At 42.9% G+C, this 13,218-nt stretch overlaps 1 protein-coding gene across 1 annotated transcript in view; it reads right to left on the bottom strand.

Annotated features, from left to right (window-relative positions):
- myo10 (myosin X) overlaps positions 1 to 13,218 on the bottom strand; it is a 613,607-nt gene that overhangs the window by 189,220 nt on the left and 411,169 nt on the right. Inside the window, exon 19 of the mRNA XM_068058429.1 lies at positions 13,115 to 13,195. Within this exon, the coding sequence (XP_067914530.1) occupies positions 13,115 to 13,195 (81 nt within the window). The remainder of the gene's footprint in view (positions 1 to 13,114; positions 13,196 to 13,218) is intronic.

The following is a 13,218-nucleotide window of genomic DNA, read 5'->3' as shown; positions in this document are numbered from 1 at the left end:
CCAAGCCTGCGCCGATCTTGATGCCTGCCTAAACTAAAACCTTCTGCACTTCCGGGGTCCGTATCCATCTATTCCCATCCTATTCATGTATTTGTCAAGATGCCTCTTAAACGTCTCGATGGTACCTGCTTCCACCACCTCTCCCGGCAACAAGTTCCAGGCACTCACCCCCTCTGTGTAAAGAACTTGCCTCGCACATCTCCTCTAAACTTTGCCCCTCTCACCTTAAACCCATATCCCCTAGCAACTGACTCTTCCACCCTGGGAGAAAGCTTCTGACGTGCGGTTGACGAAAGATAGATATTGGACATTAATGAACTCCTGATGACCAGAGGTCAAGCTTCATACTAAGAATTGTTCAGCGAAAACCACACAAATTAAAACCATTAATGATGAGTAATGATTGGGATTGAGATTCTTAATAAGCTTGAGATGTTGTGGGTATTAGAATCGGTGCTGAGTTTATTTATGAACACAATCCAAATTCATGATGTCACAGTCATACAGCACAGAACAGTACAGCATAGAAACAGGCCCTTCGGCCCACCGTGTCCATGCTGACCATAATGCCTATGTATACTAATCCCACCTGCCTGCATTAATTCCATATCCCTCTATGCCTTTCTCATTCAAGTACCTGTCCAGATGCCTCTTAAACATTGCTACTGTTCCTGCCTCCACCACCTCCTCAGGCAGCTCATTCCAGATACCCACTATTCTTTGTGTGAAAAAATTACCCCTTTGATCCCCTTTAAACCTCCTCCCTCTCACCTTAAATCTATGCCCTCTAGTTTTAGTCACCCCTACCATGGGAACAGACGCTGGCTATCTACCTATCTATTCCTCTCATAATTTTTTATACCTCTATCATGTCTATCATGTGTGGGATTAAAATTCCCCCCATAATTGCAGATGACCTAGGTTAGAAACTAAATACCTTTTAGAAAACATAGGCAAAATTGCAAAAGAGAGTGTAAAGCCCTGAAAATGAAGGATGATGTAAAGAAGCAGTGAGACATATTCCTGCAATTTTTTTTTCTCCTTCAGGTATTTGTCCAATTCCCTTTTGAAGGCCACAACTGAATTTGTATTAGGAAGTGCATTCCAAATCCAAACACTTGTTGCATTAAAATAATTTTTCTTCATGTCACCTTGGTTCTTTTGTCAATCACCTTAAATCTGTGTTCTTCAGTCATTGGTAAAAGTTTTACTTTATTTACTCTACCTTAACTCATGATTTTAAACACTTCGATTAAATCTCCTTTTAGCCTTCTCTGCTTGAAGGAAAACAAGTCCAGCTTTTCTACGTAACTGTAACCCCTCATCCCGGCAAGCATTCTAGTAAATCTCTTCTTCACACTCTCCAAATGTTGAAATATTTTAAGTGAGATTCTGCACAATGGGCATACTGAATATAGCATATCCAATAACAGTTAGGTAGATAATCGTTTCTTGTGGAATGCACATGCTTCAAAAATTGTGGGTGAGAAAAAGATAGGAATTGACCTTGCTGGCTTAAAACAAATGCTGTAGAAAAAGGAATTCTCTAAACTTAAATGGGTGGATGCAAATCATCAACTGTCAGATTGTTTTACCAAAAAGAAATGCATGTACGAAAAAATTGTTGGTGGTCCTCGAAGAATGGAGTCTTGCAATGTAACACTAAGTACAGAATATGGAGGTTTTTGATTTAATTTGTTTTACATTTTTGGCTCGATAGAAGGAAATCTGTTAATTCCATATAATTGTGTTTACTTGTAGGCAGGTAGTGCATGTTAACTTGTGCCCCTATAAATAGACAAAGACTTAAATTGTGATTGTTAGGTTAGGAGGTGCTTGCTTGTAATCTTTAATTTGTAAATAAATGTTTATAAACATTTGCAAAGATTGGCTCCAGTTATATCCTTCACCAACTGGTTTTCTGGACTATAACACTAGGTTTTTTGACAATCCAGTAGTTTCAGGGTCACCACTTAATGATATTAGCTTTCCAATCCAGATTTATTTAATTAATTGAATTTAAATTGATCAACTTCAGTAGTGGGATTTGAGCTTATGTCGCCGAAGCCCAAGCCTCTGGATTACTTGCTGCTCACAATGCACTCTCCTCTACATTGGGGAGACCAAACGTAGATCGGGTGACCCCTTTGTGGAACACCTCCGCTCAGTCCACAAGGCTGACTCTGATCTTCCAGTTGCTTGCCATTTTAATTCGTCACCTTGCTCTAATGCCCACATATCTGACCTCGGCCTGCTCCAGTGTTCCACTAAAGCTCAACGCAAGTTCAAGGAACAGCACCTCATCTTCCAATTAGGAACTTTACAGCCTGCTGGACTCAACATTGAGTTCAATAATTTCAGACCATGGCTCCTGTCAATTTTTTTTTTAAGTCATGTGCCGGTCTTAAAATTGTTTTCAAGCTTTTGCTTTCAGACAGAATTGTTCATTATTCTGCCATTAACACTCTCTGTGGACAAATGCTTTACTTTTTTTACTACAACTAATAGCACTGCTTTTGCCTTTTATTCCATTTAATCTCTACCCGCCCTCCATGCCAACATAGACCTTCCCTTTGGTTCTTCCTCCCCCCTTTCATTTACTCAAGACCTACAACATTTCTAACCTTTACCAGTTCTGATGAAGGGTCATCAACTTTAACTCGGTTTCTCTCTCCACAGATACTGCTAGATCTGCTGAGTATTTCCAGCACTTTCTGTTTTAATTACTTCTGGATTACTAGTCCACGAACACAACCACTATGCTACCATGGGGAAATGTAAAACTGTCCACTTTAGTAGGAGAATGGAAAAGCAAATTATTTATTAGAAGGTGAGAGACTAGTAAATGTTGGTATTCAGAATGATTTGGGTGTCCTAGTACACAAATCACTGAAAGTTAACATGCAGGTATGGCTATCAGTAAGGAAGGGAAATGGTAGTTAGTATTTATTGCAAGGGGATTGGAGCACAAGTCTAAGAAATTCTTGCTGCAAGTATATAGGGCTTTGGTCAGACCTAGAGCACAGTTTTGATCCCTATACCTACCTTGGAGGCAATGCATTGAAGGTTCACTACATTGATTGCTGGGATGAGAGGTTACATAGGATATATGGCACAGAAGCAGGCCATTCGGTCCAACCAGTCCATGCCAGCCTTTATGCTCCACTTGAGTCTCCTCCCATCTTTCCTCAACTAAATCTATCATCATAACCCTCTGTTCCTTTCTCCCTCATATGCTTGCCTAGTTTCTTCTTAAATGCATCTATACTTTTCACTTCAACCACTGCCTGTGGTAGCGAGTTCCACATTCTCACCACTCTTTGGGTAAAGAAGTTTCTTCTGAATACTCTATTGGATTTCTTGGGGATGACATCTAGTTATGCTATTCCCCACAAGTGGAAACATTCTCTCTGTATCTACTCTATCAAAACCTTTGCTAATTTTAAAGACCTCCAGTAGATCACCCTCTCAGCCTTCTTTATTCAAGAGAAAAGAGATGCAGCCGGTTTATCCTCTTGCTGATCTGTATACCCACGTATTTCTGGTATCATCCTGATAAATCTTCTCTGCACCCTCTCCAGTACATATACATCCTATTCATAATATGGTGACCAGACTGCACACAGAACTACAAGTGTGGTCTAACTAAGGTTCGATGCAATTTTAGCATAACTTCCCTACTTCTCAATTTTATCCCTGTAGATATAAAGCCTAGTATTTGATTTGCTTTTTTATGGCCTCGCTAGTCAGTGGTGCAACTTTTATTGATTGGTTATTTGTATTCTGAGATCCCTTTATCCCTCTACCCCACCTAGACTCACACCTTCCAAGTCATAATCACATTCTTCTGGTACCAACGATATCGAAAGGGCAGGTATTGAGGTCCTACGGTCAGATTTACAAGAGTTAGAAAGGAAGTTAAAAAGTAGGATCTCAAAAGGTTGCAATCTCTGGATTACTCCCAGTGCAGCGCTCCAGTAAGAGTAGAAATAGGAAGATAGGGAGGATCAATATGTGGCTTGAGGCATGGTACAGGAGGGAAGACTTCAGATTCTTCGGTCATTGGGACTAGTTCTGGGCAGGAGGCAGCTATTCATGGGGAAGTTCACTAGTGTAGTTGGGGAGGGTTTAAACTAAATTGGCAGGGGGATGGGCACCAGCATATAGAAGAAAAGAGGAGAGGAATAAGGTGCATTAAGGAGTACGAGAGAAGGAAGTATTACCAGATTAGATAGGAGCAGACTACGAAGGACTACGAGAATACAATGACAGGTTTATAATGCAAGTATGTAAACACACAGTGTGGTGAATAAGATTGGTGAGCTACAAGCATCAATAGCCATGTGGGAAGATGATGTCGTGGCAATAATGGAAACGTGGCTTAAAAATGGTGACGTCTGGGCACTTAATATCGAATAATACAAAGTGTTCAGACAAGATAGGGAAGGAAAAAAGGGTGGTGAGGTGACAATACTGATTAGGGAAGACATTGCATTATTGGATAGAGAGGATGTCCTTGAGGGGGCAAGGACAGAATCTATTTGGTTAGAGTTGAGAAACAAAAAGGGGATGATCACGCTACAGGGTCATTCTATAGGCCTCCAAATAGTGGGCGAGAGATAGAGCAGCAAATCTGCAGGAAAGTGACAGAGATATACAAGAACTATAAAGTGGTGATACTGGGGGACTAAAGTTACCCGAATATCAATTGGGATAATGTTACAGTAAAGGAAAAAGATGGGGAGGAATTTCTGAAATGTGTTCAGGAGAACTTCCTTGACCAGTATGTTCTTGGAACAACTAGGGAATGAAACATTGCTGGGGTCTGTCGTGGGGGAATGAGGTGCGCCAAGTGGACCTCGTGTTTGTAGGGTAACACTTGGGTAAGAGTGATCAGTGCACTGCACAGTGGCGCAGTGGTTAGCACCGCAGCCTCACAGCTCCAGGGACCCGGGTTTGATTCCGGGTACTGCCTGTGTGGAGTTTGCAAGTTCTCCCTGTGTCTGCGTGGGTTTTCTCCGGGTGCTCCGGTTTCCTCCCACAAGCCAAAAGACTTGCAGGTTGATAGGTAAATTGGCCATTATAAATTGTCACCAGTATAGGTAGGTGGTAGGGAAATATAGGGACAGGTGGGGATGTTTGTTGGGAATATGGGATTAGTGTAGGATTAGTATAAATGGGTGGTTGATGTTCGGCACAGACTCGGTGGGCCGAAGGGCCTGTTTCAGTGCTGTATCTCTAATCTAATCTAAAAAAATTGTATCATAAGGATTCGATCGGCAATGGAGAAGAGCAAGGAACAATCTAAAGTAGAACTTCTAAATTGGAAGAGGGATAACTTCAATGGGATGAGAGAGGATCTAGTCGGGGAAAAATGGAACCTAAGAATGACAGGAAAAACTGTCACAGAGCAATGCGTGATCTTTAAGAAGATATTGTTTCAGGTACATTCCATGGATGCTGAGGGCGCTAGAGAATATGATGAAACAAAAAAGGTGTATGATGCATTTTAGGTGAATTCTTCAGTGAGAACTAGGCCAAATACAATAAATTGAGGGTAAGTGAAGAGGAAAATATGACTGGCAAAGAGAAAATATGAAACTAGGATGGCAATTAACATAAAAGGGAAGCCAAAAATGTTATACTGTCAAGTAAGAGGTGGGGCGGGGCCTATTAGGGACAAAGGGGATGATATATGCTTAGAGGCACAGGACAAGGCTAGAAAACTTAATGAGTATTTTGTATCAGTGTTTAGTAAGGAAGAGGATGCTGACAGAATATCAGTAGAAGTGGAGACGGTAGAAGTAATGGAATGGGTGAAAATTGATAGGCAGGATGTATTGGAAAGCCTGACTGTCCTTAGAATCATAGAAAGTTTAAGGCACAGAAAGAGGCCACTTGATCCATTGTGTCTGTGCCAGCCAAAAAACAATCCACCTATTCTAATCCCACCTTCCAGCATTTGGTCTGTAGCCCTGCAGATTACAGCACTTCAGGTGCATATCCAGACTCCTTTTTGAATAAGTTGAGTGTCTCTGCCTCAACTACCCCTTCAGGCAATGAGTTCCAGACCCCCACCACCCTCTGGGTGAAAAGGTTTTTCCTCATCTCCCCTTTAATTTTTCTACCAATCACTTTAAATCTATGCCCCCTTGTCACGGACTTCTCTGCTAAGGTGAACAGACTCTTCACCTCCACTCTATCCAGGTCCCTCAAACTTTTGTACACTTCAATCAGATCTCCCCTCAGCCTTCTCTCTTCCAAGAAGAACCCCAACCAATCTAATCTTTCCTCACAGCTGCATCTTTCCAGTCCTGGCAACATCCTCGTAAATCTCCTCTGCATCCTCTCTAGTGCAGTTACATCCTTTCTGTAATGAGGTGACCAGAACTGCACACAGTACTCAAGTTGTGGCCTAACCAATGAGTTATACAGTTCCAGCATAACCTAAAATAAAAGCAAAATACTGCGAATGCTGGAAATCGGAAATAAAAACAAAAAATGCTGGAAATACTCAGCAGGTCTGGCAGCATCTGTGGAGAGAGAAGCAGAGTTAACTTTTCAGGTCAGTGACCCTTCTTCAGAACATAACCTCCCTGCTTTTGTATTCTACACCTCAGTTAATAAAGGAAAGGATTCCATATGCCTTCTTAACCACCTTATCGACCTGTCCTGTTACCTTCAGGGATCTGCGGACATCCACTCCAAGGTCCCTCACTTCCTCTACACGTCAGTATTTTCCCATTAATCGTCTATTTCTTTGCCTTGTTTGACCTCCCCAAATGCATCACCTCACACTTCTCCAGGTTGAATTTCATTTGCCACTTTTCTGCCCATCTTACCAGACCATCAATATCTTCCTGCAGCCGACAGCTATCCTCCTCACTATCTACTACACGGCCAATCTTTGAGTCGTCTACAAACGTCTTGATCATGCGCCCTACATTTACATCCAAATCGTTAATATATACCACAACAAGCAGGGGACCCAGTACTGAGCCCTGCGGAACATCACTGGAAACAGCCCTCCAGTCGCAAAAATACCCATCAACAATTACCCTTTGTTTCCTGCCACTGAGCCAATTTTGTATCCACCTTGCTGCATTACACTGGATCCCATGGGATTTTATTTTCGTAACCAATCTGCCATGTGGAACCTTGTCAAAAGCCTTGCTAAAATCCATGTAGACCACATCAACTGCACTACCCTCATCTATCTCTCTTGCTACTTCTCCAAAAAATTCGATCAAGTTGGTCAAACAAGATCTTCCCTTAACAAATCCGTGCTGACTATCCTTGTGCCTTTCAAAGTGACAGTTTATCCTGTCTCTCAGAATAGATACTAATAATTTGCCCACTATTGAGGTTAGAATGACAGGTCTGTAAAGTTAGAGTGGAGAAGTTGCTTGGTCCGGATGGCTTGCATCCCAGGTTGCTAAAGGAAGTGGGAGTGGAGGTAGTGGAAGGGCTTGCCATAATCTACCCCAAATAGGGGGAAGGTGCCAGAGGATTGGAGAGTGGAAAATCTGGCACCCTTATTCAAGAAAGAGTTCCTAATAACTGCAGGCCAGTTTAACATCCGTGGTCGGGTAAGGTTTTAGAAACACTAATCAGAGGAAAAAAAATCAAAAGGCACATGGAGAAGTTTGAACTAATTATGGAGAGTCAGCACACAACTGTAAAAGGCAGATCGTGCTTGACTAATCGAATGGATTTTTTTGATGTAACAGAGAAGGGAAAGCAATGGGTGCTTGTCTATATGGATTTTAAGAAGGATTAAAAGGCTGGTTAACAAAATTGAGGCTCATGGAATAGGAGGGTCAGTGTCAGCCTGGATAAAAAAATTGGCTGAAGGACAGAAAAGAGCGAGTCATGGTAAATGGTTATTTTTTTTAGAATGGAAGCTGATATGACAGCAGTGTTCCTCCAGGTTCAATGCTTGGACCACAGTTTTTTTTTTGATATACATAATTGATTTGGACATTGGAAAACAGAACATAATTTCAAAATTTGCTGATGATACCAAACTGGGAGGTGTGGCAGTGAGGATGATACCAATGAACTGCAACAGGACATCAATAGGCTAGCAGAGTGGGCAGACAAACAGCAGATGGAATTTAATACAGAGAAATGTGAGGTGCTGCATTTTGGAGAAAGGGATAGGGAGTGGTAATATAAGCTAAATAGTATAGTTCTGAAGAGTGTACAGGGACAGAGGGACCTGAGGTTCATATGCAGAGATGTGTAAAGGTGGCAGGACATATTGACAGAATTGTGAGGAAAGCATACAGGGTCTTAAACTTCATAAATAGAGGTGTTAAGTATAAAAGCAGGGAGTTTATGCTGAACGATTGGGCCACAACTAGAGTATCACATCCAGTCTGGTCACATTTTAGGAACGGTGTGAGGATCCTTGAAAGGGTGCAGATGAGATGTACCAGAATGGTTCCAGGGTTGAGAGTTTTTAGCTACAAGGCAAGGTGGGAAAAGCTGGGGCTGTTCTCCTTGGAGCAAAGAAGGTTGAGGCAGATTTTATAGAGGTGTACAAGATTCTGAAAGGTTTGGATAGGGCAGACAAAGAAAAGCTGATCCCATTAGCTGATCTGAGTTCTTGGGCAAGGGATGTGAGGAAGAACTTTTTTACACAGCGAGTGGTAATGACCTGGAACTCACTGCCTATGAGGGTGGTGGAAGTGGAGATAATGGATGATTTAGAAGGAAATTGGATGGGCAGTTGAGGGAAATAAACTTACAGGGTTAGAGCTGGGGAACGGGACTGATTGCATTGCTCTACAGTGAGCCAGCATGAACTCAATGGAAAGAATCTGTGCCATTATGACTCTATCACTATTATGGTCACTATTACCTAGATATTCCCCTACTTCTATATAAGCAAAATACTGCGGATGCTGGAAATCTGAAATAAAAACAAGAAATGCTGGAACCATTCAGCAGGTCTGGCAGCATCTGTGGAAAGAGAAGCAGAGTTAACGTTTCGGGTCAGTGACCCTTCTTTGGAACTTCTACTTCTCTTATTTGCTCTAGTTCATTTCCCATTGCCAGATCCAATACCAAATCTTCCCTTGCTGGGCTTTTTATGTATTGGGCTAGAAAGGTGTCCTGTACACATTTTAGAAACTCCATTCCCTTATCCCCTTTACTTATCTCTGCTGTCCAATTATTATCAGGGAAAATGGAGCGGGAGGAAAATGGGCCGCCCACCCCAGGCCAATCAAGGCTCTTAAGTGGCCAATTAATGGCCACTTAAGGGCCTTTGCCCACCTCCACGTGGATTTTACCCGTGGCAAGTGGGCGTCCGAGAGCTGGGACGAAGATGATTGATGAAGGAAGGGCAGTGGATATTGTCAAGATGGACTTCATTAAAGCCTTTGACAAGGTCCCTCATGGCAGACTGGTACAAAAGGTGAAGTCACAAGGGATCAGAGGTGAGCTGGCAAGATGGATACAGAACTGGCTCGGTCAGCAGGATATAGATCGGTCGAAGACTTGGGTGGAGAAATGGCAGATGGAGTTTAATCCGGACAAATGTGAGGTAATGCATTTTGGAAGATCTAATGCAGGTGGGAAGTATACAGTAAATGGCAGAACCATTAGGAGTATTGACAGGCAGAGAGATCTGGGTGTACAGGTCCACAGGTCACTGAAAGTGGCAACGTAGGTGGATAAGGTAGTCAAGAAGGCATGTGGCATGCTTGCCTTCATTGGTCGGGGCATAGAGTATAAAAATTGGCAAGTCATGCTGCAGCTGTACAGGAAAGGCCGCCTGGTGAAAGTTGTCGGCCTCTCCGTGCCCCGGCAGAAGGTGGGGAGGGGGAGGCCCTCAATCAGCTGCCCCAACCACCCCAAGGACCCAAGACGCACCCCACCCCCCGAACCCGCCAAATAACCACCCTTGCCTTGCCGGGGCACAACCGATTACCCGCCGTGAGGCAACCCAAACTTACGGCAGTCCTGGCTCCGTGTCCCCGGCTGGGCTGCAGTCCCAGCAGTGACCACCGCTCCCGGTAGCGCTGCTGGGACTAAGAGCTACCGGCCCGATGATTGGCCAGCAGCTCAATGAGGCAGGACTTCCTCCCTCAAGCGGGTGGAGGTTGTGCCTCGGAACAATTATAGCTTGGGGACCCGTAAAATACGGGACGGATGCCCAGGCTAAGCGGAAGTGAGTCCTCCACCAACTTTTACATCGGCAGCCAGTTCCCGTCCACCCAACCTAAAATCCAGCCCATTGTCTCAGGATAAGGGTTTGGCAATTTAGGACTGGGATGAGGAGACATTTCAGATGGTTGCAAATCGTCATAATTCTCTACCCTGAATGCTGTGGATGCTCAGTTGTTGATTATATTCAAGAATGAGATTGGTAGATTTTTGGAGACTAAAGGAATTTTGGAACTCTTCTGAAAATGCCAACTGATGCTAGATCAATGTGATTGATAGGTGTTTGTTATCCAAAGGATTATAGGGAGAAAGTTGGTATGTGGAGTTAGGTTGCAGATCAGTATGATCTCAGTGAATGGCCAAACAAGCTTAAGGGCTAAATGGCCTACTCTTGTTCCTACAAATCATAGGTTACGGGGATAGGGCTGGAAAGTGGAGATGAAGTTGAAGTTCAGCATGATCTTATTGAATTTTTTATTCATTCAGGGATGTGGGCGTCGCTGGATGGGCTGGCATTTATTACCATATCCCTATGGTGCAGCAGAACTGATGACGTTATAACCTACTCCTATTTCTCATTTTTATAATGTGCTACTGGGTTCAGATGGTGCCTCTTCAGCAAAGATCGAAAAAATATTTTTTTAATAAGTTAAGACAGTGGAAGAAACTTCTGCAGAAACTTATTTGGCTGTTGGAGATAGAACTTTAGCAGTGTTTCCTCCCAGATTGAATGTTAATTGCAATCTCATTAAACTTTCATATCCAATTAAAAAAAACTGTTAAAAAGTTTACACATGTAAATGTTGAGGTCGTCACAGCTGTACAAAAGTTAACAGAGCAAATGCCAGGCAAAGCTGCTGCACTGTATATCAAATCAGATTTTTGACTAACAGCCACACCAAAAGCATTTGTCTTTCCTTCCATTTCATACATAATTTGACACGTTTTGCATCGTCAGCATTTTCTGCATTTATTTCCAGTTCCAGCATCTGTGGTTTCATTTTTAACAATTACCTATATATTATGAGAATGGCAAAGCATCAAACAAAAAAGCCTGTGCTCCAGGCTATTGCTATTTTTCTGTCCACACAATCACAGCAGTACAAGAGTTCTTCCCACAATACAGCAAACAAACAAGCCAGGAGTTGAGGATATTTCATGTGGCGTCAGCCCTTACAAAGCTCATTGGACCTCAACATCTGTTGAGCTGTTTGGGGATGAATTGACAGAGGCTGCACCATGCCACTGAAACCCTAATTCTGGTAAAACTTGTGACTGGAAGGAATTTGGAATTTGTATAAACCTGCAAACTTATTACATCCGATCAACTGGATGTGAGAGATGGGCTCCCCTCCACCCGATTATTATTTTGTCAGAGTTATTAAAATAGGACTTGTCCAATGTAATGAAGCAACACCAAATAGGCAGCTTTCATAAAGTTATACCATACAATTAAAAAGTAATGTTCTCAGGAGATATTAAAAATATAAAACTTATTACTTGCTCTGAGGAATTGGTTAACATACATTTTTTATCCATTCACGGGATGTGAGCATTGCTGGCAAGGACAGCATTTATCACCTTTCCTTAATTGCCCTTGAGAAGATGGCGATGAACCGCCTTCTTGAACCACTGCAGTCCATGTGGTGTAGGTATGCCCACAGCGCTTAGGGAGGGAGTTCCAGGTTTTTGATCCAGCGACAGTGAAGGAACAGCCTTATAGTTACAAGTCAGTTGTTCCCATGCTTCTGCTGCACTTGTCCTTCTAGGTGGTAGAGGCCACAAGTCTGGAAGGTGCTGCTGAAGAAGCCATGGAAAGTTGCTGCAGTGCCTCTTGTAGACGGTACACGCTGCTGCTACTGTGTGCCAGTGGTGGAGGAAATGATTGCTTAAGGTGGTGGTTTGGGTGCCGATCATGCACGCTTAGTCCTGGACAGGGTCGAGCTTCTCGAGTAGTGTTGGAACTGCCCTTATCCAGGCAAGTGGAGAATATTCCATCACACTTCTGACTTGTGCCTTGCAGATGGTGGATAGGTTTTGGGGAGTCAAGAGGTGAGTTACTCATCACAGAATTCCCAGTCTCTGGCCTGCTCTTGGAGCTACAGTATTCATATGGCTGGTTCAGTTAAGTTTCTGGTCAACGGTAATCCCCAGGAAGTTGATGGGGCAGCATTCAGTGACAGTAATGCTATTGAACGTCAAGTGGACATGGTTAGATTCTCTGTCAGATATGGTCATTTGACGAGCACTTATGTGGTGTGACTGTTACTTGCCACTTATCAGCCCAAATGTTGTCCAGGTCTTGCCTGATGTGGGCATGGACTGCTTAAGTTTCTGAGGAGTTCCAAATTAGAATTAGAATATTACAGCGCAGTACAGACCCTTCGACCCTCGATGTTGCGCCGACCTGTGAAACTATCTGACCTACACTATTCCATTTTCATCCATATGTCTATCCAATGACCACTTAAATGCCCTTAAAGTTGGCGAATCTACTACTGCTGCAGGCAGGGCGTTCCACGCCCTTACTACTCTCTGATACTGAACACTGCCATCATCAACAAACATCCTGAGGAACTCTTGCAGTGATGTTCTGATCCTGAGATGACTGGCCTCCAAAAACCAAACCCATCTTTCTTTCTCCTCGGTATGACTCCGACCATTTGAGAGCTTTCCCATTGATTTCAATTCTACTGGGGCCCCTCGATGACACTCTCTGTCAAATGCTGCCTTGAAGTCAAGGGCAGTCACTGTCACCTGACTATAGAATGACTGAAATTGGTTCATTTTTTCAATAATGGCTACCGTGAAGAATACTGTTATTTCTGAGGGATGAATATTGTGTTAAATGTTTCACATAAACCATTACAAGTTATGATAGATGTGTGAACACGGAACTCACAAATACTGGTTGGGATCAAGTTCAATTTAAACTTACCTTCTGAGTATTGGGTTTGATGCATCGGACAAAGAATGGATTTGACTTGCTTAATGTTGCCATTAAGGAATGAAGGGAGTTCTGGAAAAATTAGAAGAAAATGC

Source organism: Heterodontus francisci, chromosome 2 (assembly GCF_036365525.1).
Source record: "Heterodontus francisci isolate sHetFra1 chromosome 2, sHetFra1.hap1, whole genome shotgun sequence".
In the NCBI taxonomy this organism is placed as follows: domain Eukaryota; kingdom Metazoa; phylum Chordata; class Chondrichthyes; order Heterodontiformes; family Heterodontidae; genus Heterodontus; species Heterodontus francisci.
Note: the sequence above shows the minus strand (reverse complement) of the source record. Positions and strands in the feature narration are given on the sequence as shown.